We start from the raw sequence: 27982 nt of genomic DNA, 5'->3' as shown, positions 1-27982 counted from the left end.
CTTCAGCAGGTAGCGGATTTCCTCGTCTTTCTTCGCCGAGAGAAGCTCCTCTCCGTCTCCGCAGTTAAAGGCTACATAGCTGCCCTGGCTCTAGTCCTTAAACTGCGAGGAGTCGATCTTTCCACCTCAATGGAAATTTCGCTCCTAATGAAGAGCTTCGAGAGGTCTTGCCCACCCAGGGAACTCAGGCCCCTGGGGTGGGATGTGACTCTCGTACTTAGGAGTTTGACACGCAGACCCTTCGAGCCGCTCCGAGAGTCGTCAGACAGGGATCTGACCCTCAAGACCGTCTTCTTGCTGGCCCTGGCATCGGCGAAGAGAGTAGAACTTCATGGTCGTTCCTTCGATGTTAAGCACTCGAGGGGATGGGGATCGGTGACGCTCGATTTCGTCCCGGACTTCAAGCGAAGACTCAGAACCATTCAGTCCCTGATGACAGGTTCGAGTCCTTCACGATCCCCTTCCTGAAAGACTTCACCAATGATGATGCGGATGAGATGCTGCTTTGTCCTGTGAGGGCACTACTGCGTTATCTGAAGAGAACTCATCACCTCAGGCCTGAGTGTCGATGCCTCTTTGTTAGCACCAGGGTTACCAAGAAAGAAGTGTCCAAGAACACTATTTCTTTCTAGCTTCGTGAGGTAATCCGGTAGGCGTATGCTTCAGACGGGAGTGCCGACACCAGTACCCTTCATCCGAGAGCCCACGAAGTCAGAGGTATTGGTCCAACCCTTGCATTCCACAAGATCTTGTCCGTGGCACAGGTACTGAAGGCAGGGGTTTTGGCCAACCAGACCACCTTCACCTCCTTCTACCCTTGGGATATTGCCCACAGGTCCTTGGACATTTTTTCCTTGTTACCCATGGTGGCTGCTCAACAAGTTGTGTAGCTTACCCAGCTCCCTTACCGGACAAGATAGCATCTCATCCTTGTGAGACTGCATCAATGGAAGAGCTTCTCTTCCTACTCTTTTCTTCCCTCTCCCTGCAGGCAGAGGGTGGCGGTCGTCACCACGCTGGACAGGATGAATAATGCAGGTAAGCTACGTAACCGAGCTCCATTCCATCCCTTTCACTAGGGATGGAAGCATTTATCCACCACTTCCCTAACAAGGGGGGAAGTGGATGCCAGCGAGAGACAAACCCAAGACTTTCTATCGGCTCTTGCATAGAAACTAGTTCTTGCTTGCCTCCCTCTTATGAATTTGGTCCAGAGGTCTGACCACTGATCCTGCAGTGCACACTCTGATCAGTTGGACGAGGCTAGGACCCCTCCCTCTGCTCTTACGACCAGGGAGGGAACCAAGATCGGGCGAACACCAGTCTGTTCACAAGACTCAGATTCCACCCACCAAGAAGTGAGTCTTCCCTATGTAAAGACCGAGGGTTTGTATTACGTGTCGGAACAAATCACTATTTTGAAGTAAATTGTATTTTTCCTAACTATACAAACCTGAGGTCCTTTACACATAGTCCCACCTCATGCTACCCCTCACTCTGTTCCTGGGCCTAAAGCAAAGTGAATGTTTACCCTTCAGTCGGGCAGGAATCCCGACCATCGGACAAGCAATTACTACCCAACTACCTTGTTAGAAAGCTTACGACCAGACCAGCTAGTGCTGTAAGTATTTTCCCTATGTAAAGGACCTCAGGTTTGTATAGTTAGGAAAAATACAATTTACTTCAAAATTGTGATGTTTCCTTGTCAAGTACTGTTGATATTAAGCCTGTTTATGAAATTGGCCCTGTAACCTTATTTTTTAAATGAATATTCAGACATTCTAGAGGATGTTTGTACTTGTACTACTTACGTCAAACATACTGAAGAGGTTGGTAGTGTAAACAAAGGTTGTCATTTGTTGGTGAGCCCATACCACCCAAGTCATGGACAAGACCCTAAGGAATAAGAAGGACTGATATAAGCTGTTACTGACAATAAAACTTATTAGAACAGTATTTTACACATCCAGGAAATCATTTGTCACATCTGGTAAATTAGCATAACTTCTAGGAAAACGTCCTTTCAGAAAAATGACAGGCATTCCTTATGGTTTTACCTTATCCCGTGAAGACAGGTGATAGTCTCAGGTGTGGTTTCCGTATTCATGTGGAACAACTTTTGGACGTTCGTGTACGCAGAGAATGGTAGAAGGTAGCGAAGACCACCTGTGAAGTTGTTTAAATTCAGTACTCGCTTCTTCGTTGGAAAAGTCATGATACTGTTAGCCATTCCTACGCAGTGGTCGTCTTCCTTATTTTTTTTTAACTTTTATTACATATTCTGATATTGAAAAAGCAGTGATTTTGAATGGTTGTTTGGTATTTGGAAAATACAGAGAGAGAGAGAGAGAGAGAGAGAGAGAGAGAGAGAGAGAGAGAGAGAGAGAGAGAGAGAGAGAGAATGAATGTTTTCTTCTCTCTCTCTCTCTCTCTCTCTCTCTCTCTCTCTCTCTCTTTGTATTTTGCAAATACCAAACAACCATACAGAATCACTAATTTTTTAGTAGCAGAACATGTAATAAAAGTCAACAGCTAAAGAGGACAGCCATTGTGTAGGAATGGGTAACAGCATCATGACTTGATCGGATAACTTTTGAGGTAGAAAAATGCACAAGAAACCGATGAAAAATTCGTGACATGTCGTCAGTCTTACCTTTGGACAAGCTCTTGTTGCCTGATTTCTGAATGTATATATCTACCACGGAAGCCAAAACAATCACGCCGGCTATGACACTGAGCACGACTCTGTTTGGGTGACAAGGAAGTGAATTAGGGGCGGCTAAGACTCCTGTAGCAAACGAAAGGCTTGTTTCAACATTTCAGTTGAAACTAATGTAGTGGGTGTTATTCATTTTTTCTTATCACATTAACACAAGGGTCAAGAGACGATATAAAGGAGCAGGCCATTTAGCTTCCTGAGATCGCTAAAAGTAGATATTGATTTAATGTAATTAGTTTACCCACTCACTTCAGAAATATTGTATTCAGACTGACATCATTATCATTACAAAAAAAACTCATAATCACATTAGTCAATTCCATCATTATCATTAACAACATATACAATATCAATAATAATAATAATAATAATAATAATAATAATAATAATAATAATAATAATAATAATAATAATAATGAGCTGACGGTTTTTTTAAGTAGGATGTATCAGATTTTATAAATGTAACGACGAAGAATGTGTTTTCCCAACGAGTGCATATCATTTTTTGATTAAGCACAGAACCTGAATCTGAAAGGAATGCGTATAACAAAATCGAAATAAATTATTATGGTCGATTATGGTTGCTCCAGGAGCAAGAGCCTGTGCTTGATCTAAAACAACATCATAGCTAAGAGTGAAAGTCCCTGAATCTTATGTTTCAACCCAAAAGGGAGCATGTTCTGATTCCGGTCAAGTTGCGTGTACTTATAAAATACAATGCGCTACTATGAGATTCAGGGCCTCTGTAACACGGTTTTTTCGCAATAACTTTTTATCTATGCCTTTCATAAATATAACGCTTAATAATACACATTATATACACATAAATTTTGACTGTATTCTGCATTACGTAGGTTGAATAAATTTGGTACTTATAATGTAAAAAGTTACGTTTTTTTGAAGACGGGCCAACTTACTCAGAGAAAAGGTTTCGAACGCACTCGTTACGTAACTCATGACAGCATCTCTTCCCTCTTTCTCGGTGGATGATTGGCTATACGTAACGAAGGCTAAACCTCTGGCAACAATGACATACAAATTTAAATACAAAAAGCAGTACACCTTTATGAACTCTGGAACCTCTCCACTGATAATTGTCATAATGAACAAACCAACAAAATATGTTAATAAATACAAAAACACTTCGAATATTAGTCTAACTCCCAAAATAAGTTTCCTAAGAAATCACAGTCTACTTTATAGGTCACAATCAGATGACAAGATGTAGGGAATAGTTGGTAATTTTCAAAAAACATAGTAGAGAAGCTTGATTTTGATAACTGCTATACCAATGTCAAGCAATTTTTATTTATTGGCTATCTACCTGTTTACTGAAAAAAAAAAAAATAGCCGGTACCGTATTTTGGCTTTAAACCTTCACCAATAATTATCGTCAGAATGATGACTTCATGAGGCTCCAACCAACTTTCGCCTCGTTTATAATTCAGGATAACACGAAGGCTATCATGGGAATTGTTGGATTAGAAAATTTAATTCTGGCTATAAAAAACTAATTTCTCGAGTAGTTGTAAGAAGTGCTAAATGATCCTCAAGGATCCCAAGCAGTTGGCCTAACGTTTAATTCATGTATATTACTGCTATAATGTTGCGGCACTACTGCTACAGTAGTATTACTTCGCTAGCACTGATACCCCACCCATCTATGTATCGTTCCGCCATTCATAAAGTCTTTGGGTTTCAGAGCCGATGGAGTTGGTGATGGGCGGGGCAACTTTACGTCAAAAGGTGTTTACCTTGCTTACGTAATGAATGTTTTTCGACTCTTCGCTCGTAATCATTGGCCATGGTGTCGGCTAGTTAATTTTTACTCTATAAAATTAAAACTATCGGTTTAGGTTATTGGTAATGCTGACAAAATTTGTGTGTGGTTGTAAAATATACATATGTCAACTTTCAGCTACATCCGATGCTTTGACAAGGAGCATAGTCCAAAAAACCGTGTTACAGAGACCCTGAATCTCATAGTAGGTTGTAAGTCATAACCAAGATGTAGTGACTTCGATATTAATGTGCTTATCTGTTACTTGATATTCTAAAGTATCCAAATACAACATGTAAGTCATTTATATATATATATATATATATATATAATATATATATATATATATATCACATTCTAATTCTGGTCAAGGTGTGTGTACTTATAAAATACAATGCCCCTAGGTTGTAAGTCATAACCAAGATGTAGTTGATATTTTAAAGTATTCAAAATAAAATATATAAAATTTTTTTGTCATGTATATATTAAAACATATATAATATATATATTATTAATATATATTATATATACATATTATTATTTAAGTTTATTTTATATATTATATATCTATATTTATTCAGATATATATATATATATATATAATATATATATATATATAGATATAATAAGATATACACAGTAGTGCCTCAGGATACGAAATTAGTCCGTTCCGAAGCAGGCTTCGTAACCAGATTTTTTTCGTATCTTGAACCAACATTTTACTTGCAAATTGCCTAATTCGTTCCAAGCCCTACAAAAACACCCCAGTAAATTTTGTTATATAGCTAAATTGACCAATAAACACAATGAAATACAAGTTGTTGCTTATCTGTTACTTGATATTCTAAAGTATCCAAATACAATATGTAAGTCATTATATATATATATATATATATATATATATATATATATATACATATATATATATATATATATATATATATATATATATATATATATATATATATATATATATATATATATATATATATATCACATTCTATTCTGGTCAAGGTGTGTGTACTTATAAAATACAATTCCCTTAGGTTGTAAGTCATACCAAGATGTAGTTGATATTTTAAAGTATCTAAATACAATATGTAAATTTTTGTCATGTATATATTACATAATATATCATATATATATATGTATATTATAGGTATATATATATATATATTATATATATATATGTATATATATATACATATATATATATAATATATATATATATATATATATATATATATATATATACAGTAGTGCCTCAGGATACGAAATTAGTCCGTTCCGAAGCAGCCTTCGTAACCAGATTTTTTTCGTATCTTGAACCACATTTTACATGCAAATTGCCTAATTCGTTCCAAGCCCTACAAAAACACCCCAGTAAATTTTATTATAAAGCTAAATTGACCAATAAACAATGAAATACAACAAGTTGGACCATTCAATACCTAACTTAAACTACATATACTACTATATGTACCTGTAAATAAAGTGTATTAGTGTACATGGTACAAGAAATACTGTACGTACATACGTATGTAGGGAAAATGTGAGCCTTACTTTCGAGTGAGGCAATCTCCGAAAGTGGTGACAGAGGAGGAGGACAAATGGCAGAAAACATGAACACTTAACTTTATGAACATTAAAAAAATGGCGGGAAACAAACATTAAACACTAACTGTACGAAAACACATTAACAATTAAATAGCAGAAAACATTAACACTTAACTTTACAAAAAAACTTTAAAAAAATTAAATTTCTTTTTTTTTTTTTGTCTTTTTTTGATTTTTACATTTGTTTTACTTTTTTATTACTTTATGTTTCTTTACAAAATTTCAATTTCTTCACCACTTTCAACTTTCTGTTTTTTCGTATCACTTGCATCTTCCTGTTTGCTTATTCCTACTAAAGGCCTCTTTATAAAAATAACTATCCAAGGAAGATTGCTTCTGCCTGCTTTTCACAATGTTCCTGAAATGACTCAAGCAAACGTCATCGAACTGCGCAAGCATACGACCTGTGTAAGCCTTTTTGGGGTGTCTCTTTTCTATAAATGATTGCACTTTATGAAAAGCAGCTAGAGCATCCTTAATTTCTGCCGTTGTCATAGGGTCCTCCTCCTCCTCCTCGCCGCTGCTAGGAACTCTTCTTGAACGACGTTATGTTGCATGGTCTCCAACTCCTTCAGGTCATTCGTCGTAAGCTCCTCTTGGTGCTCCTCGAGAAGGTCATTGATGTCATCCTTGTCGACGAGCAGCCCCATGGACTTGCCGAGAGCAACGATTTCATCAAGATCTGGTTGCGAAACAGTTTCAGGATCGTCAACTGTTTCTGAATCTGCATCAGCTTCGCTCACGTCGAATGCCTCGAAGTCTCGGGCGGATACGGTATCAGGCCAGAGTTTCCTCCACGAAGAATTCAAGGTTCGCCTCGAAACCTCCTGCCAAGCTTGATCGATGAGTTGGATGCATATGACGATATCGAAATGCTCCTTCCAAAATTCATGCAAGGTGAGGTTTTTGGTATTGGTGATGTCGAAACATCTCTTTAAAAGATGTTTCATATACAGCTTCTTGAAGGCTGGAGGAGAGGGGTGGTGTTAGGCGGAAGATAAAGAACCTTGATGAAAGAATACTCCACTAGGATATCTTCCTCGAGGCCAGGAGGGTGAGCAGGGTCATTGGCCAACAACAGCAGACATTTCAGAGGGAGGCACTTCTCTTCCAGGAATTTCTTCACTGTCGGGCGGAAACACAGATTTACCCACTCGGTGAACAAAAGTCTTGTTACCCAGGCTTTCACATTAGCCCTCCACATCACTGGAAGCTTCTCCTTCAGCACTTTTTGGGCCTTGAAGGCTCGAGGAGTACTCTGAATGATAAACAAGTAGGGGTTTGACTTCACAATCCCCACTGGCGTTGGAATAAAAGTGCGAGTGTAAGCCTGTATTTCATAGGCTCATGCCCGGGTAGCTTCTTCTCTTCCTCCGTGATGTACATCCGACGAGGCATTTTTTTTCCAAAAAAGGCCAGTCTCGTCACAGTTGAAGACTTGCTGAGAACTTGTAGCCTTCGTTGATCGTCATCTCGTCGAACGTCTTAATAAAGCCTTGGGCCGCTTTCGTGTCTGAGCTGGCAGCCTCCCCATGCCTCACAACCGAATGGATGCCAGTCTGTTTCCGGAATTTTTCAAACCACCCACGAGAAGCCTTGAAGTCTGGGGTTGGCGTCGATGTCCCTTCTCCTCTGTCGTCTTCGGCCTGGGCAATCAGATCACCGAAAATAGCGCTCGCCTTGTGGGAGATTGCCGTCTCGGTTATCATATTGCCAGTGATTTCTTTGTCGTTTATCCATACAAGAAGCCTCCTCTCCATCTCATCATGCACGTGGCTCCTCTTGTTAGACAAAATAGTCGCGCCCTTGGAAGGTGTAGCTGCTTTGATGGCTTCCTTCTGCTTAAGGATGGTGCCTATCGTCGACGGATTTTGGCCGTATTCCTTAGCGATCACACTCAACCGCATGCCAGCCTCATACTTCTTGATTATCTCCATCCTTGTCTCCATAGAAAGCATCCTCTTCTTTCCGTGAACTTCAGCAACTACTAACACAAATTCACGTTAACAAATGAAATTGTATATGTGAACGAACGAATTCCGCGTGCGTACGATAATGCTGGTGCAACGAAGTGGCCAAACAACGCCTTTACGTAGATGGGATAGATGCTGACCAATAGGAGAGCAGGATGGTGGCGAGTCTACAGAGTTAAGAGGCGCGCGAGTTTTAAAATTGTTCTTGGTGGTCTGGCGGAATCTCGGGACTTTACAGTGACACCCTTTCGTAACCTGAATTATTTTCGTATGCAGAGAAATCTTCGTCTTTTGCTTTCGTAACTTGAATTTTTCATAAGTTGGGACTTTTGTATGTCGAGGTTCCACTGTATATAACACACATATATATATATATATATATATATATATATATATATATATATATATATATATATATATATACACATATATATATATACACACACATATATATATATATATATATTATATATATATATATATATATATAATATATATTATGTATTATATGTATATAATTATATATGTGTATATATTATATATATTATATATATATATATATATATATATATATATATATATATATACAATGGGGGTTCCATTCTAGCACTGTCGTGTAAGCCGAAAATCAGTGTAAACTGAGGCATCATCGAAAATCATAAGAAAAATCTTACTTTTATTACTCTGAGTGTCTTGAAATGATGTAGCCTACATTTTATTGCATTTTTTTTAATCTAAAAACCTCCAAATTTTTACCATTCTGCCGTTTTGGACGCCATATTTCTTCTGTTGGAGCGGCGTCGCTGGCATTGTAAACCCAGAGCATGCATTGTAACTCGGGAAAATAATTTTTTTATGAATATTTGAAGGGTGTCATAAACTTGGAACGTCGTAAGTCGAGCCTGGTGTAAACCAGGTACTACCTGTATATAATATATATATATATATATATATATATATATATATATATATATATATATACATATATATATATATATATATATATATATATATATACATATATATATATATATATGTATACACACACACACACACACACACACATATATATATATATATATATATATATATATATAATATATATATATATATATATATATATATATATAAATATATTGTGTGAATACTTGCATGTAAGATAGAATATTTAATTATTTATTCCGATGTGCGAAGGTGACAAAAATGAAGCGGAATCTAAATTGTCATATTTATATCTGTAATGTATTCAACGGACTTATGGCTATGAACGTGTATGTAAAATAACTGTTATTATTAATTTTAGTCCATTTTGATATCATCGGCCTCGAATATTGAGGCGATTGCTTAAAGCCCGAAACAACGTCACAAATATACTCTTGGTCAGATGTCACATTTGGAAAAAGAAATATTCAGGATTGCTTTTTTCTGAAAAAAGATTAAGCTAGAGTATAGACATAATATTTTAAGAAACGAGAAAAAATTGCCTCATCTTAAGAATAATATAGGCTAGAAAATGGACAAAATGTGTAAAACACGAGAAATTTTTTTTTTTTTTGTTCTATCAACGCGAAGTTGTCATCAGTAAAAGATGATATGACAGCTAACAATAACAATGACAATAATTGGGGTAGATGATAATTATGAAAAAATGATGATGATCAAATCCTTACATAAACACTATATCTTCGGTGGAGAAAGGGTCAGACGTGAGGTCCAGGTGACAGTTGATTCCTTGAAGGATGAAATCCGTGTCCCGAACGACTTCTTCCAGTGATTCCTGAAAAGGAGGGATCTTAAGGGTACGTCCACACTACAGAGAAACATGTCGTAAACACGTCAGAAACTTATCGCCTACGTAAATATCTGGTCAGTGCTGGATGATCATATGAAGCACTGGCTAGGACCACGAATAAGCCGTTTGACTTGTATTTAACCTGTTTGTGATATGTGTGCGATAGGATGCCTGGGTGTATTAATACACCTTAAGTTGTGTCTGTTTGTGGATGCAGCAGCTTTTCTTACTTGGTAATCTCTTGTGTTATTTCTGAAGGCTTTGGGCCTTATTATAACTCATTGTCTCTTTCCTCAGACTGCTAAGGTTTCTTACAATTGGTAGTGACGACTGGTCATAATTTCGTAAGCCAGGAGCTTTGAAAATGCCCTCAGCCATCTTTTATCTGCTTTTAAAACTTTAACTTCCATTCCCGCTTCCTTTCTTCAATGTTGCTATCTGAGATCTCCAACTATTACTTTGAGTGCATGAGTGGAGTTTTCTCCCAGTTCCACCTTTAGACCCTTTTGATATTTGGAATGCTTTATCTTGCTGTCCAATCACTCCAGGTTCCTCTTCTTAAGCTCTGAATAGCCGGAAGTGCCCCAATGCTTGGCTTGGCAGCATAAATTTCATAAATCATATATCAAATCTTTTTAACCTGCCTAAGACCCAGCATGAGAGGATAAACTTTCATAACCCAGTTATGTATCAGGGAAAATTTCCCACAGATGGATCAGTAACAAAGTTCGTTCTTGATTTTTAGGCCATTTGCACTTGCACCATTACTAGTTTTATATAAGTATCCTATGCAACCCGCCTGACATATTAACATTGGTTCTTAGTAACAAGAAATCATAATTGTTTACTTAAGAATCGTAGGAAATAAGGATTTCTGTGATTTCATATTTCTTACTTTTATAGTCTTCATTTACTTTCAGGTAATGAAAATCTTTGAGGCAATAGCAAGCGAAATTTAGTGGTGAGAGTGAGAGGGAGCTCATGTCCGTCAGAATTCTAAGTTATCTATCAAACAGTTTAATATTAGGAATGTAGACAACAATGAGAATTGAAGTGCATAATCTTCGCTCTTGCTGAGGCAACATTCTTTCCAGGAAAATACAAAGAAACAGAATGTTCCTAAAAATAGAGAGATTTACCGCCAGCTATGACTGGGCCGCACAGGTGTGAAGTGTTCAGAGAGTGATTCCACTTAAACGATTGCACTTTAATCTCACGCAGAACTCACCTGGAGGTCAAGTCCAGTGCAAACATCTGGGATGCAAGTGGAATAGCCGACTTGAGTTCCATTTGCCAAAGTTCGGCTGAGTAGTACATCTATAATGGTTGACCCAACCTCCGCTGGGTGCACCCACGGTAGTGAAAATACAGGATGTTCCTCCCTTTCTTGATAAATTAGTTTTTTTCTCTGGAATTTCCTGAAAGAAAATGACTGTAATAGTGGAAATCTTGGCTCTAATATTATAGTAAATTAATGTTTGTAGCGGGCCACATAAGAATTTAAAATGAAAATGGTGGAGGCAGCGCACAACTTCCGTGAACTTCACCAACATTCCGGTTATTACATTTTTTCCCGTTACTTTCATACGTCTCACATAGCTATTCTTAGGAATCCTATTTCACTTTTAAACAAGTAAATTTAACATTAGGTTTTTCACTTCCTCAATTTTCGTAACGCCCATTCCCGCGTGAACAAGTGTAACTAATTTTGAGTAACGTAACAATAGAGAAACAGTAACGTCTGCCAAGAAATCGCAAACCTGGAACTTTTGAAGTGTCAACCTTGACGAAATAAAAATGTCCTAGTTATTCACTAAAGACGCCACAGATGACATTCTCTAGTTATATTAATTGACACTGAGAGACGGTCCTGATAGGCACAAGATAAACCCAGTCTGTGGTACTCACTTGAGATTTATATTGCAGTATCTGCCTTTGTAGGAACCTTCTCCCGTTGCGTTGGGAGACGAGACGAAGTTTTTGCATTCATCGTAAACGCCGTGAAAAGCCATGAGTCCTATCATGTACCCGGAGGACGTTTTCCCCCAGGAGTCGACCACTGTGAAACACGAGTAAACGGCTGTCTTAGCAGACTAAGAATGGTCATTGAAGATATTTTTTTAAAGAGTATTAGAAGGCCAACAGTAATTCAAAGAAAAAATCAAGCCTGATGAAATAACAAAGACAATGGAAGTGAAGGAAATAGGATCTTAAATACAGCACTCACATCCTTTTATGATCCAATCCTTTTCTGCTAGTAAAATAAAAGTCTTTTCATAATAGGTTGCAGGTATAACAAGCAGATTGATTGTACCCATGAGCCTTATAGCTCCGCTGAAAAATAAAAGGGAAGCTTCTGACCCTTAGTTACATGTGGGCCTGCAATTACATAGGATAAGACAAATGAACAAAAGTGTCAGGTTAGGCTTTTGTCTTCACATAAAGATTTCTGTCTTCATGGAAGACATGAGTCGGCTGGAAATCTTTTGACATTCCGTACGTTATGGTGTCGCCGGTATACTCATCAAATAATCATCCTTAAAAAAAAAAACATTCACAAATTTTTATGGCATTTAAAGGCAAAGCATCAGGATGCGCGTCAGTTGTGAAATTAAATGGGTAAAAATTCTATGTTTTAAAGCAATGATAAATTTTAGCCGTCGTCCTTAGAAAGTGATTCACTATTGATCAGATTCACAAGAGACTTGTCGCCATTTCTGTATTGTGCCTTCATCAATACAGGAAGTACGTATATCAAGACAGATATTTGAATACTGTTATCGTTAATCCGATTGTTTCTTCTTCCCTTCTCCTGCTCTTGTTTTCGTCAATATTATTATCCCTCTACTTATCATTTCACCAAATTTATCATTGATAATTTACGTCGTCACAGTAATCATTACTTCAGGAGCTCTGAGGAAATGTACAAAATGATTTTATAAAATATTTACAAAATACCGCGCTCGCATATAGTAAATGTATCATGCATGGCAAGCATGAATGTGCCTATTAGTATCACTTAATTTTAAGTGGTACCCTTATAATATATGTACACTTTATTACTGTCGTTGAATACCGCTAATACTTTAGGTACCCATTTTAGCTACAGATATAGACAGCCAATTGTTTCGACAAATCTCTTCGCAAAATAGGATTTTGAAATTGATTCCTTTCCTTGGTGTCCGAACTTGACATAGATTATATTTAAAAAGGGAAACCCACAAAATCACTTTGTAGCTTGTTTACTTCTAAGTATTTACATTTAGTTTTACTACACACTCAAGTACTTTCAGGCCCTATCTGTGGCCCATTTTCAAGAGATGTTTGGGATGTTAGCCTGGGTCAAGGCCCAGCAGTCTTCTGGATCTTCTTCTCGTTGAGCTGTCATTTATGTGATGGCTGCTCTGATTTCTTTGTGAGTTGCCAATCCCCTCTTGTTGCTGTGCTGTGATATCCTGAGCTGATGGTCAATGGGATTAATCCTTGAGGTAAGGGTGTGGTCACCAAAAGTCTGTTGGGCAGGAAACCTAATCTCCAGGTCAGCAGGGCCAATCTTAGCTTCTTTTAATTGTGGAGACAGATATGTGGGGGAATCAGGAAGGGGAATAAGGACTAGAATCCAAGAACATAGAAGGGCAGTACAATTTAACTCTCAGGGGAGTGCTATAGCTATACTCTGGCTACGGAAGGTTGAGACTTTCCTACAATTAGCAGCGTTGACACGTCTCCCATCTTGCCAAAGGAGGTATTTAATCCTAATCCAAAAAGGTACATTTTCAGGATTACCCATGGCCACCGATTAACCTCCTTGAGGCTAAGGTTAATCTGGAGAATGGACATATACGATATACGAGCTACTGTCCAGCTATTTGCTTTTATTCACTGTGACTTCGCTTTTAAAGTAATCTATGCCATGTGTATGTATGCTTACGTTTAAACGTATTTACTTATATATGTACACATATAAACACACATGCAAAATTTAATTGGGGTTTATATATAGATATATATATATATATATATATATAGTATATATATATAATATATATATATATAAAAGGTTTTTTTGCCACGAAGGAAAAAAATGAAAAAACGAGTTTGGCTGTTTTTTCATTTTTTTCCTTCGTGGCAAAAAAACCTTTATTCATACATAGCATCACGTTTTATATACTTCGTGATCAAGTTATTCATATATATATATATATATATATATATATATATATATATATATAATGTATACGTGTGTATATATAGCCCTAATTAAATTTTGTATAAAACAACTCGGAAAATGTATAGGAAGGCCCAAGTAGTATAATGCTTTGATCTCCCAGTTTTGCTATTGTACGACGAATGGAGGGGGGTGACAGATAATCGAGACAATCCTCTTATTACTGTGACCACGGTGTGACCCTTAGTGGTCACTTCCCCTAATAATCCATACACGAGGAAATGGCAGCGCCGCTCAAAAATTTTGCCAAATCTACCAAATTGTCACCCTTTTTCCTGTAAAGTTTGAACGAGTATAAGAAAATATGGCAGGAGTGCTAATCACCCCCGAGTCTCAACCTTTTGTAGCCAGAGCATAGGCATTGTTGGGAAAATGACCATACGATGGATTTCAAAAACAGTAGGCTTATATACAAAAGCAACAAAATTAGTCACAGGAGGGTAGTAGAAGGTGCACTCATCAGAGAGATTAAAGTAATAGAAGGAAACAAAAGGTTTTACCTTAGAAGATCCCATAAGCCGAGCTTTGATATTAAAAGAAGCTAAGATTGGCCCTGCTGACCTGGAGATTAGGTTTCCTGCCCAACAGACTTTTGGTGACCACACCCTTACCTCAAGGATTAATCCCATTGACCATCAGCTCAGGATATCAGAGCGACAAGAGGGGATTGGCAACTCACAAGGAAATCAGAACAGCCATCACATAAATGACAGCTCAACGAGAAGAAGATCCAGAAGACTGCTGGGCCTTGACCCAGGCTAACATCCCAAACATCTCTTGAAAATGGGCCACAGATAGGGCCTGAAAGTACTTGAGTGTGTAGTAAAACTAAATGTAAATACTTAGAAGTAAACAAGCTACAAAGTGATTTTGTGGGTTTCTTTTTCAATCTTCAGAAGAAAACTGAAAGAAGTTTTTGTTTGGTTCATAGAGTATATTGCTAACGTGTACTATATGTCCTTAGATTTCAATATTTTATAGATTTCCTAGAACGGAAAATACTTTTCTGTGAAGCGAGAGAGAGAGAGAGAGAGAGAGAGAGAGAGAGAGAGAGAGAGATAGAGAGGAGAAGGAGAGAGAGGGACGGGAGAGATGGAGAGAGAGAGAGAGAGAGATTTTTATGTAGTCACAGACCCAAAAAATTGAATGTATAATTCAAAAGATGAAATTGCATTCTTAAACGTTTTACTTCCAAATCTTATATACTCACGTTTATGTGAAGGTGTTATTTCCATCTCACTCAGTTCTGTCATCATGGCGTCTAAGGCACTACGACACAGCGAGTTGTTTTTGACCTCGGTTGGGAGATAAAGTGACCATCGGTCCTTCGGAAAGTTGTCTCTCAGTGGAAGTGGAACTAGAAGATAGATACATGTTAAAGTGGCACACCTCAAAGAAAAATGGTGGTATCTTTAACAATCTCAATTTTGCTGCGTTCCAAGAAGATTATCTCGTCACTGAAAAAAAGTTAGGTCTAGGGAATCTCCATAGCCATGGGGAATTTCTGTATTTGTCTTTACTTTGACCTCAGACTTCCTAATGAGCACCATATTCTTTGGAAGCGTGAATTTCAAGTCAGCGGCCCCTGTGGGCTTGCTCCCTATGAATAGGGATATCTGAATAATAATAATAATTATAATAATAATAAAATAATAATAATGTACCTTGAAGAGAATTATGTTATTTAAGACAGTTTAACTGTAGAGCTTAAGATTTCTATACGCCCGACGATATAAAGATAATAAAGAATATATGAGAGAGAGAGAGAGAGAGAGAGAGAGAGAGAGAGAGAGAGAGAGAGAGAGAGGCTAGCTTGTGTGACAAACGGTTATACCAAAAGCGGAGCACGTCTGCAACAGCAGCCTGACTTTCTTCGTCGTGACAAGGCTGTTACGAAAGCATCATGTAATCTCACCCATACTGTCTCGTGTTCAAGTCATGAAGGAAAAGAATAATATGGTTAAAAAAAAAAATAAAAGTAATAGAACTGGTTTGCAAAGTTCATGTTCTTCCCAGACCTTAAGTGAGATTATGTTCATTACTCGACATCCCACTTAAGTGGCTGGTACTATAGCAGATTCACATCAACCGTGCATTTGATGTCTTCTAGGCCAGTCCCTCACAACGCTCCTGATTGGCTGTTGATAAGCTTATCAACAGCCCATCAGGGGAGTCGTAAGGGACTGGCCTAGACATCAAATGCACAGTTGATGTGAATCTACTATAGTCTCATTTATGGACATTTCCTCCCATCAGGGATGGTCATGTTTTATGAATTTGTGGTATATATAAAAGAAAGAGATGGCGTGACTGTGTAGGGGAAGATATGTTATGGAAAGGTATTAACGAGAACGATGCACAAGACAGAAATCGATGGAGAACACTCATTCACAACGGCGACCCCATATAAAAATGGGTTCAAGATGGGAAGAAGAAGACGAGCTGTATCTATCAAGAGTAACCGTATTTCAAAACTTAGCCATCAGCAAATACGTTCCATTTTTATAGAATTTCCCATTGTTTGTTTAGTAGAGCCGCCTAGTAACGCCATATTCTTATTTTCCTTACGTTATATATTATTTGGCATTAACAAATGCGCCTACTAAACTCTGCAGTTAGTTTAGCCTGATCAGTGTCCCGTAATACAAATGGTGTAAGACACGTCACGCACTTGTTTTAAAATATAGAATATAGGTATAAGAGAAGCTCTTTTTATTGCAAAGGTATCGTTATTGTTTTCGGTTGAACTTTTATGACAGACTCAATCTTTATTTTTTTAAGCATATTTTCCTTTCTTTCACATCACCAGTCTCTTATACACCTCACTTTATCACAACATTTTGCTTTTGTATGTAACACAGAAAGAAAGAACTGCTTTTGTTCCGCCAAATATTGGTAGAGAGATAAACACTCTTTTTACACCTGTAAGGTCAAAATCCTCGAAGGAGCTCCCTCGTGCGGCTGCTCCAAGTCTTCCCAAGAGGAGGAAGAGGGTCACTTTGCAAACGACGCCCTCCATTGTGGCGACTCAACTGGGCCGTTGTATAGTATTATCGTAGCCCTATACTTCCTCTCCTTATCTTTTTGTATCGCGGTATGAAAGTCCACTCCAGTACATATTGACATTATTGAGTGAGTATGATAAGATATCAAGTCACTTTAGCAACTAGAGATATCCGACACTTCTTTACATAAAATAAAAAGGGAAATTCATGAATCGCTCGAATATCTCTTACTGGGGGTTTCAGATGGTCTCGACAATTTATGAACTCTGTGGATCTATTTTACTTGAATATACCCATGTTCATATTAACTTCAGAAGCAAGAGGGAAAAATGATTGTGCCATTTTCTCTATTATCTATTAATGCCGCCTGTTATTTCAATTTTTTAGGATTTTTTCTAGGCCTGCAAATCATCTGTTGTTGCCCTGTTTGTTCTTAGTCACTTTTCTTGGCCGTAGCGACATTAGTAATTTTTTTTCTTGCTTCTTACGCAATGATAATCTGCTGAGTCTACTCTATGTAAATCGTGCTGACTCCTTGTTAATAGCCTTTGAAAACTGCAGAGCGACTACACTCCTGCTCAGTCGTTGCGTAACTCAGTAATCAGTAATCGCTCCAGCGGTTTTTTTTTTTTTTTATAAATAACCAATCTAAGGGCAATGTCTGCAGATATAAGCATTAATGACGATATCCTCAAAGTGACACGTTGGGGTAGTTTACTGTTATAAAATGATCATATTTTTTCCAGCGTTGATAGATTTCCGTTCAAGACTAATGATTAGAATGGGTTTCCTCCTCTCTTTCCACTTAGCACATACTTTCTGATTTTATATCATATTATATTTTGACTCTAATTACATAGAAGGAAACGACAAGCCCCAGAAGAAGAATGCAGAGACCAAGGAATTGTTATAACATTTCATGACTGTTGTTATTGGCAAAGACATCTTAAAATGCAAAATAATAAATAAATAGATAAATGGATAAAAATAAAAAAAAGACCAGCTACTTATCGCAATTTTCAGAGCAAAGATTGATTTATTTGGAGATGAGCTGGTGTATGATTACTTGAAGTCTATTTAAAATTAAAGATGCCACTCCAGAAAGGAAGAGTCACTAAATACTTGGTTTATCAGACGACTGAGAGATCACCCCAATAACCGTCACTCTTTATATAAATGCTGTATTTGCATGTTGGGCCTAAATTGGAAAGCCGCCCTTTGCAGAACTATTTGGCTCTCACATGACTGACGTGTGGCTCTTTGCAGTCTGAACGCGCAGGCAGGAATGTTTTCTCTTTTTCGGCCTTGAAAAAGAGAAAACATTCCTGCCTGCGCGTTCAGACTGCAAAGAGCCACACGTCAGTCATCTGAGAGCCAAATAGTTCTGCAAAGGGCGGCTTTCCAATTTAGGCCCAACATGCAAATACAAATACAAATTGGTTTGAAAATAACTTTTCATAGAGAAGTAATTTATTATATTCATTGATGTCCCTTAGTTTATTTAAATCGCCTGTCTTAAAGACTCCTCTATGGTCACTAAATCCAACGTCTCGCTGGCTCCTATTTAATCACCAAGACAAAACCCCTGAGAATGTTGCAGTGATAGTGTTAGTTTTAATTTTTATGCATATTTATGTGTGCTTCATTTTATGGCTTTATGAATCCGTTTCATTGTATTTAGTTGTCAATCAGTGTTCTGTTGAAAATGTTGAAATTGTTCTGTTCCTTTTCAATCAGTGTTCTGTTGAAAATGTTTTTCTGCGAAATATAGGTGCCATAGCTTCTGTCGTTTTAGAAGGAGATCTCTCAAGTCCCAGTCCTCTTCCATGTGAAATAAGTTGACTTGAGGCATAGTCATTTTAACAAATGAAATACCAAACGTCATTTCTCTTAGGGACAACTGTCAAGTCACACGAGAGGTATTATCAGTGCTGAAGGCATTCTATGAAATGCATTTTCCTCTTCATACAACATGAAATTCTTTGCTTCTGCTACAAACATATAGCAAATAGAAATGATAACAGTCCTGTTCCCTGTAGGGGGATAGTGCCGTCAATGCACCGCAAAAGGCGCACTGTAGGAATACTTAAGGTTCTTTGCAGCGTCCCTTCGGCCCCTAGCTACAGATCCTTTCAATCGTTTTACTGTACCTCCGTTCATATTCTCTTTCTTCCATCTTACTTTCCGTTTATATTCTCTTTCTTCCATCTTACTTTACATCCTCTCCCAACAATTGATTCATTTTGCAGCTGGGAAGTGTTCCTCCTGTTACACCTTTAGAACAATTTTACTGTCAATTTCCATTTCAGCGGTGAATGACCTCATAGATCCGGGCGCTTGGCCATTGGTCTAAATTCTATATTCTAATTTGTAATAGTCGTTTCACTGGATGTACTATAATACATCCAGTGAAACGACCATTACAAGATGGCGATGCAAGGCTTGTAAAGCATAAATTTGTCTTTAATGGTGAAAGGGGAGAGCAAAACCGCCCTAGTGATCCTGATGCTCCTCCGGCAGTCATTTGCGTCCCTTCGTCTTCTATCAATTTCATCCCAGCAGCGTTCACTCGCCATTAAGGATATTCGCCATAATCGTTTTGTAAAAATGAGGCCGTCTTTTTGTTCCATCGCCAAAGCTTGTTACGGGAGGAGAAAAATCAAGCCATCCAATTAACGTGATTCCTCTTAATGGCCGGATTCTCATGCGCGCTGTCGGGGAGAAAAATGAATCGTGGTTCCGTGTTTTTCTGTAATGTCTCTCTAATCACAAGGATTGAGAAGATCTCAGGATATATATATCATGTCAAGAAAGTCTCGTTGGATAGTTTTTCTGTTTGTTAGAGTGTTATTTCAGAACTTCATAAAGGGATTGCCATCCTGAATTTTGCAATGGCTGACCTCGCTTTGGGATGGACCCAAGACCTGGATAGATTTTTGTTTTTTATTTTGTGTATTTCAGTATAAATGTTTGCTTGTGAGAATGTTAAATTTCAGTGGAAATGATGAAATTGTTTGAGGAGGGCTATGTGACACTTTAAAGTTAAATAACAAATGAGATGGTGGCTAGGTTTGGCCTGTGTCATTCCTATGAAGGCATGTAGCACGCGGTCCTCGTGAAGGCAAAAGAGAACATGTGAAAGGCTAATTTTTCTACAGGCTTCCTCGTCCTCACAGGAACAATGTCTAAATAATCTCTCGTGTCAGATGATACATTTAATGGTGTTTCCTCAAAGTTAAAGTAAATTTTTGACTAGCTTCTGTTGTACTAGGGTTCTGTTTCATCACCTCCAGCAGGTTGATAGTGTAAGTGCTCAATTTGTTAAGGAACCTTGCCTGTTCATATCTAGCTGGGGAAGAAAGTATCCGCTGGTAACGATGGTTTGGGTGAAATCCTTCTTTGCTCGGCTTTCATAGGACTTGCATTATGGGGAGTAGGGTCTGCTGGACCTAACATTAGGTAACTTTGGGACGTTCACTATTTAGGTTTAAGCATAGGCTTCTGTTACTAAATCTTGTATAGATGTTAGTCTTGCATCCCCTGAATAGCCCTACCGTGATCTAAGAATGGGAGACCGCCTTCCGTAAAGTACCCTTAAGTAGAGTTCTAGTGAAGATATTTGTCCCTTGAAGCAAAACCCAATTTGGAGCAGCTGAATATCTGTTTTCTATAAAAGGATTCTCGCACTTTAGTTTATCCGGCCTCTGATGCTTGTATTACCTTATGACATTCAGTTTTTTTCGCTAAGCACTGGGGCGCTTTCGCATTTCAGCGCTGAAGACATAACGGTGAAAAGAGAGATTTGGTGCGGTTGTGAACAGAAGATAAAGAGTTCCAGAATATAAGATGCACAAGGATGTAAGGGTGGAACTGCTAGAAAATCCACAATTGCAATATGATGTAGCAGTTACAGGTGCTGGACAGCAAGATCGAAGAAAGGAATAGGAGTGGAGGCAAAGTACTACAAGGCTAAAGAGTGTGGGCAGATAGATAATCATGATTGCAGTTCTTATTCTAGCTGCTCTTTATTCTTAGTGGGTAGCGCCTCAGTGGCGTGATCGGTATGGTCTTGGCCTGCCACCTCGGTGGCTGCGAGTTCGATTCTCGGTCATTCCATTGAGGGGTGAGAGATTTGTATTTCTGGTGATAGAAGTTCACTCTCAACGTGGTTCGGAAGTCACGTAAAGCCGTTGGTCCCGTTGCTGAATAATCACTGGTTTCATGCAACGTAAAAACACTAAACAAACAAATTCTTAGTGGGTGCTCTTGTTCAGAACTACCGTGCATATATGGTTACTTTTCAATACCAGAACAATAAAAAGGAAATAAATCTTTCAATCAGTGTTTGAAAGGTTTAATGGTTTTAAGTAGCTGCTTTCCTTACATTTATCGTCGAATTTTGTGGAAAAGTTTTATTTTAACAAATGAATAAAACGTCATATTGCTCTAGTACAGGTTTAGGGAAGGCACAATAAAAGTAAAGACTTGAGGCAAAACGTAAATTACACTCAGTAGTCAATTCTTGGACCATCCGGTGCTTGAGTCATGAACCACTAAACTCACATGGTTTTCAAGTGAGAATTTTTAAGATTTGAACTTTTAGAGAGAGAGAGAGAGAGAGAGAGAGAGAGAGAGAGAGAGAGAGAGAGAGAGAGAGAGAGAGAGAGTAAAACTGAATTACACCACGGTGAAAGTGAAATTTTAATATGATAGACAACTGAATGTAGCGAGGAAGTGGGATTATATGGGATTAGTCCAGTAGGGATCTACTGCCAGTGGATTGGATGTATTTCTGACAACTGGCATCAGCAGCGTTTAATCTTTTAAATATCTAATGCATCCGAAACTACAAAATATGACATAAGCTTCTTACCGCTTATCATTTACGCTGCTGCGTATAATTTCCTTTCTTTATGCGTGGGCGCGCGTTCAAAGAAAAATGTATAAAAAATGCTTCGATGAATATGACATACTCAGGCAAATGAGAAAAAAATTCTGATTTTGTCTCTGGGTACCGTAGACCAGTGGGGTTCTCAACGTTTTTATTTTCACGGCCCCTCTAAGGGGTGGTCCTTCCCTCCACGTCCCCCTTGCATCTATAGATTTAAAGGAAGTTGAAAAAAAGAAAAGAGACAAGAAGGGGAGTTTTTATTCCGTTGGGAATGATTTGGTGAGATACTTGACACTGCTTCACAAAGATGCATGGATCGAAAAATGCTTAGGATCCGAATGAGTCCAACTAGAGCAGTATACTATAGGAAACGAACCTTTAAGCGTTACTTTTGCATTTTTTTCATAAAATTCTGAAGATTTTTTCCACACTTGTTACGAGAATAACGAATATAATTAGAGAGTTTGTCATTTTTCACTAGGGCTCGCGCCTCCCGTGGAAATTGTTGACCGCCCCTCTTCCCCCTATGGTTGAGAACCACTGCTGTAGACCATATCGTGATATATATTTACCTATAGTAATTATTCTTTATGTATTTTGCTGCTTTTCTTCGACATCATCTGCTTTTACCGCTTCCGCGTCCATTTCATTGCGTTCGGCTGTCTCCTCAAAAGCCTTGTTGTTAACGCCCTCCAGATGACTCGGCTCCTTTGGCTGTCTTTCCGCTCGACCTGCTTCAAATGTAAGAGCTGATCGGTAACTTGTATTTCTCAGGGAAACTGTCTTACTTCCTAAATCAAAATCCTATTGTACGTTCTTCAGAGAATACTCGGCAATTCATGCCCATGTAACTTCTATAGTCTCCTCTCTACTCCTTATTAATATATATATATATTTATATTATATATATAAATATATACTATATATATATATACGTATATATATATATACATACATATATATATACATATTAATATATATATATAGATACTATAAAAATAAAAAATATGTAATATATAATGTATATGATATATATACGTTATTATATATATATATATATATATATATATATATATATATATATAAATTGTTATCAACTAAAAAATTCCCCTTCGGTACATATATGAAAATATATCATTTGGGAGGTAAAGTGAATTTAGATATTAAAGGACATTTGTAGCTTGAATTGATATATAAATGGATCACGGTTCGATGTGAATAATTTTCATAATATACGGGGGGGGGGGGGGGGGTTTTTTTTTTTTTTATAATTTTAGATATATATATATATATATATATATATATTCTATATATGATATATATATATAATTTTTTCTCCCTCTCAGAACGTTTTCCATTTCCTTACTTATAGCCAAGCCAGTCCTTCATACTTTCAGCAATATAAAGCAGTATAAAGCAGTATCTCACTCGTAATCTCATTAAATTCTAGTGTATCTTCATCCTACAATGCTTAGCTGCTCTCCGTACGTTTTTTACAGTCGATCCTACATGCTTCTCAAAAGGATACTCGCTCCTTCCACTCTCGCATCATTCAACTCTGTCGCTCTTTTGTTTTCCACAGTCAACAGACCAAAATGATACAACCAACCCAGACTGACATTTCTCCAGATAGTATGTCTCCATTGACTTGGTCGGAGATCTATTTCCTCGTTTAAATTTTCCTCGACATTTGATTCCGTATAGAACTTCTTATCCCCAAAATTCTTGCTTTCCTTCTTTTAATTTTATTTTTTCTTAAGTTTCTATTTTTTTTTCATATTCCTGTTGAACACAATAACAACCCTTTCAGTTCGCATAATCTGAATGCAAATGTAAACCATACTACACTAAGATAAATAAAACTGTAAACTCACCAGGCCGGCTGAAGATGAGCTTTTCTATCCGATGATAGGAGATTCGGCAATGATTGAAACGAGTATAGCTGGTATCACAGACATGACTATTGCCCCGACAGTCTCCAGTATCTAGAGGGAGAGAAAGTCAGTTCCTCACTTCCGGAAAACTTCGAATTCTCGGATTTACCCTCTAGCGTTACTTCGTCTTTCCAGTGTATTTAGAACCTAAATGAATAATGCCTATACGCCGAAGACCAGTTCCATTTTTTTTGTGAAGCAATTGCATTTATCCTGTCATCTCAGAGTATTTTATACATATATTTTTCATTGTTGTATATCAAAGGTTAAAAGTTCATCCTTTAGAATTAACCAAATAAAGTATTATTAATATAATTTTGGAGACAAATATTTACTCTTATGTTGCTGTGTGATTCTCATATTTCTTACTGATCTCTCTCTCTCTCTCTCTCTCTCTCTCTCTCTTCTCTCTCTCTCTCTCTCTCTCTATATATATATATATATATATATATATAATATATATATACATTCATTTAAATATATATATATATATATATATTATATATATATATATATATATATATATATTATATATATATATATATATATATATATATACACATTTATATATATGTATATACACATTTATATATATGTATATACATATTTATATGTATTCACACACATCTATACTTATGATTATATATAATACATAAACATATATCAACCTATCCTTACTTATTCGTGTACTTATTGTTTGGAGTGAGTTTACATGAAAAATTTGTTTTGGAAAGCGGTTATGTTATGTACAGTTGCCACTGTAAAATGGGTAATCTTTAGCAAATACTTGGTGATGTTTGACCAACCCAATAACATTATCCTTACTTGAAATAGATGTATATTTATATATATCATATATCTATAATATATTATATATATATATATATATATATATATATATGATATATATATATATATATAATATATATATATATTATATATATATAATGTATCTATAATACTTTATGTAAAAGAGAAAATAAACCTTAATATCTAATTACTTTAGGATAATGATCGAAGTAAAATTCTACTTTAGCGTTGTAAACAATGGCTGCCTGTAGAGACAGTGCAACGAGGTAGATGGAGTAGGTAAGGCGACTCATCGGTTGCCATACAGGGTGTGACAAAAAGTCATTGATGAAACCTGAAATGGGAATAGATGTCAGATGGGGAATTATGTAATTCTATAATATGTCAGATGGGGAATTAGAATTTATTTTGGTATTTATGCAATGAAAATATTTGGCAGAATCATTTGCGTATAGAGTAAATATTTAATTTTGGACGTGCATGTCAGTTAATTCCACACACTCTAAATGACTGTAGTACTTATGGTACGGCTTATGAGTTTGAATTCAGGTAATTAGCATAAGAAATTCGACTAACTTTTTATGTATTTAAAAAATTATACGGCATTTAAAACAGAGACTGTGCTATATTTCCTAATATTGCTTTTGAAAGGGATGATGATAGTTATGTTATCTGCCCAAAATACATTGGTCATAAGTAAGTGGAAGGCAAGTGTTACCTCATATTGATATATTATGTGCCAGACAGACCGACAGAGAGAGAGAGAGAGAGAGAGACTACATCATTACTTACCTCCATAGCCATTGTAGCAAGCAAAGACGACCCACGCAAGCGCAGCAGCCCAGGCAGGGCGATGCAGTCCACCATATATCCATTGAGTCATGACGTCATACGGTACTTTACGTGGGAAGACGTTGTATGACCAAACACCGAACACTACCATGAGACCAGTTAAAATTGCCACCGTCCATCCGGCCAGAACTTCCCACTTTTAAATAAAACGAATTTCAATCGAACAAGAGAACATCGGTAGAATATATGGTTGGAAAATCTCATTATTGATTAACTACGTAACTCTAGTTGTTGATGCTGATTTGAATTTATGAATTCACTAATTGATATTTGTTCGTAATTGAGGTCATTCTAAGAAAATCATGCCTCCACTGAAGGACTGACTGTCAAATCCAAAGATAGGTACTACATCCCGATAGAGAGGACTTGCCTCATTTTCAAGAGTATGGGAAAAGTGGAATAAGAAAAGAAAGTTTCCTTCGTCAGTATCTCACCGGCTTCAGCGTTATCTTCTGCGTTTGCTGTTTTGCCACGAAGATGCCAAGCCAGATGCCAATGTAAACAGGGCCAGCGCGACACCACGGCATGAGGTAATTTTTGAACATAAAGTCTTCGCCCTTCCTGTGAGAGAATGTGAACTGTAATGTATGGTGCCAGCGTTCGATATTAAAAGATATTTGGGGCTTAGTATCTGTGAACATAAAAATTTTACGTATGTTTAAATGAAAAACACACTTACATTCACTCTCTCTTCTCTCTCTGCTCTCTCTCTCTCTATCTCTCTCACTATCTCTTCAACCAGACCACACACACACACACACCACACAACACACAAAACAACACACACATATAATTATATATATATATATATATATAATATATATATATATAATGATTTTTATCCCATCACCGCGATTCATATAAAAGCATTTAGCTACAAATTCCTTTATTATGTAATCCGCTCTACCTACTAAGCGTTCAAAACGTACAGCATATATATATATATATATATATATATATATATCATATATATATATATATATATATAGAGATATATATATATATTATATATATATATATATATATATATATGTATAATATAAAAGAAAAAATGTCTCCGAAAGAAGATCGAATTGTTGTTCTGTCTATTGGTAATGCAGATCCCCTTCGTGTGACAAAAACCTCGTGTTCAAGAACATTAGAAGTTTCAATTTGCAAAGTTAAGTTTTGAGGATATAATTTTAATGGATCAAGTGGACTCGGATGTCACCAGTACCTTGGCTGTAATCTGTGTAATTGAATTCCTCTCGGATATATTTATGCTTAGAATTCCCTGGAACACAAGCGATAGAGCTTAACCAAGTTCCTGGGCAACATTTGTAATACCAACAGTCTTGTTCATTTTCATTTTAATGAAGTGAATATTTTATTGCATAGAGATTTTTACGTTACCAAGGATGCGATTTATATTCTCTTCGCGCTTTCAATGGGACATGGCTAATCATGGTCTCCTATTGACATTTTTGATGGTTATGTTAGGTTGGATTTTGAGTTGTGTCGCTGGTTTCTACTTGCCATTGGGGATAAGGCACTCCTACAGTTTTCCATCAGTTCCTGTTTTCAAAATGGAAAGAAAGCGAATATATCCTGCATCTGAGGAACAAGACAGATGGTCACTCAAGCCCTTCATCTTCATTCTCTCAGATTCTGGTTGAGATTTTTTTTTCTTATAAGGGACAACTTCAGCCCGGGTTGTGGAAATCTCGCTGGCCCTTAAAATGATGCATCATTTTTAATTGTTCAGTTCTGACAGGCTACATTGTTGTCTCTTTAAGGTAAAGTCACAAGGATTTGCAAACTGTTTTTTGTTGGTACTGATATCTTGTCTAATGTTCTAATGTATGAGGCTTTGATATATGAGCGAAGTTAGTATAACTGACCATATGGTGCCACAACGTCGAAAGTCCCATTTTCATCCGGAACCACATCTTATTAGCCTTACTACCAAGAAGTGGTTTCGTGTCTTAGAGCTCGAGTTTTCGTAATTCTGGGGGAACTGATTAACTCCATAGCAAATTGTAAGCAGCTGTCTTTTATTCTTAAATCTGCTTTAGATCTGAGAAAAAAAGAGAATGTATTTATAAAAAGAATCGTAGTTGAATGACGGGGTTGGCTTAAGGTATACAATTTTTTGTAACTTTACACTTATTTCTTCCTTTGAAATTGCTCTACTAAATACAATTGATGGGACAAGTCATTTTTCAGAAGTTAATTTAATTAGCGTACTCTCGATAGTGATTGGAATGAGAGATTTTTTGTATTGTTTCAGCCGTGAAAAAACGCTAATTAGAAAACATGAAATCACTTCGAAAAAATAGAGGGACACCAGAATAAGAAGAGTGGCCGATGGATGACAGTTGAGAACTGATTGATGGCAGTTG

General features: G+C 37.0%; 2 protein-coding genes and 1 long non-coding RNA gene across 5 annotated transcripts in view; 1 reads left to right on the top strand and 2 right to left on the bottom strand.

Annotated features, from left to right (window-relative positions):
• The window catches only part of LOC135216761 (nose resistant to fluoxetine protein 6-like), a 38925-nt gene extending 21750 nt beyond the window's left edge, over window positions 1-17175 (bottom strand). For both annotated transcript variants that reach the window (XM_064252237.1, XM_064252238.1), the window contains exons 1-8: window positions 17032-17175; window positions 15320-15466; window positions 11790-11940; window positions 11110-11299; window positions 9760-9866; window positions 2654-2745; window positions 2058-2166; window positions 1812-1896 (exon numbers count right to left, since the gene is read on the bottom strand). In XM_064252237.1, the coding sequence (XP_064108307.1) occupies window positions 1812-1896; window positions 2058-2166; window positions 2654-2745; window positions 9760-9866; window positions 11110-11299; window positions 11790-11940; window positions 15320-15466; window positions 17032-17128 (978 nt within the window). In that variant the 5' untranslated portion in view covers window positions 17129-17175. The remainder of the gene's footprint in view (window positions 1-1811; window positions 1897-2057; window positions 2167-2653; window positions 2746-9759; window positions 9867-11109; window positions 11300-11789; window positions 11941-15319; window positions 15467-17031) is intronic.
• LOC135216764 (uncharacterized) overlaps window positions 1-27982 on the top strand; it is a 115332-nt gene that overhangs the window by 7708 nt on the left and 79642 nt on the right. The window lies entirely within an intron of this gene.
• The window catches only part of LOC135216762 (nose resistant to fluoxetine protein 6-like), a 27669-nt gene continuing 21405 nt past the window's right edge, over window positions 21719-27982 (bottom strand). Inside the window, exons 13-17 of one of the 2 annotated variants that reach the window (XM_064252239.1) lie at window positions 26036-26162; window positions 25542-25737; window positions 24941-25083; window positions 23880-23990; window positions 21719-22739 (exon numbers count right to left, since the gene is read on the bottom strand). In XM_064252239.1, the coding sequence (XP_064108309.1) occupies window positions 23904-23990; window positions 24941-25083; window positions 25542-25737; window positions 26036-26162 (553 nt within the window). In that variant the 3' untranslated portion in view covers window positions 21719-22739; window positions 23880-23903. The remainder of the gene's footprint in view (window positions 22740-23879; window positions 23991-24940; window positions 25084-25541; window positions 25738-26035; window positions 26163-27982) is intronic. The other variant, XM_064252240.1, reaches the window with a different exon arrangement.

The sequence above is a fragment of the Macrobrachium nipponense genome, chromosome 6 (genome assembly GCF_015104395.2).
Source record: "Macrobrachium nipponense isolate FS-2020 chromosome 6, ASM1510439v2, whole genome shotgun sequence".
Taxonomy (NCBI): domain Eukaryota; kingdom Metazoa; phylum Arthropoda; class Malacostraca; order Decapoda; family Palaemonidae; genus Macrobrachium; species Macrobrachium nipponense.
Note: the sequence above shows the minus strand (reverse complement) of the source record. Positions and strands in the feature narration are given on the sequence as shown.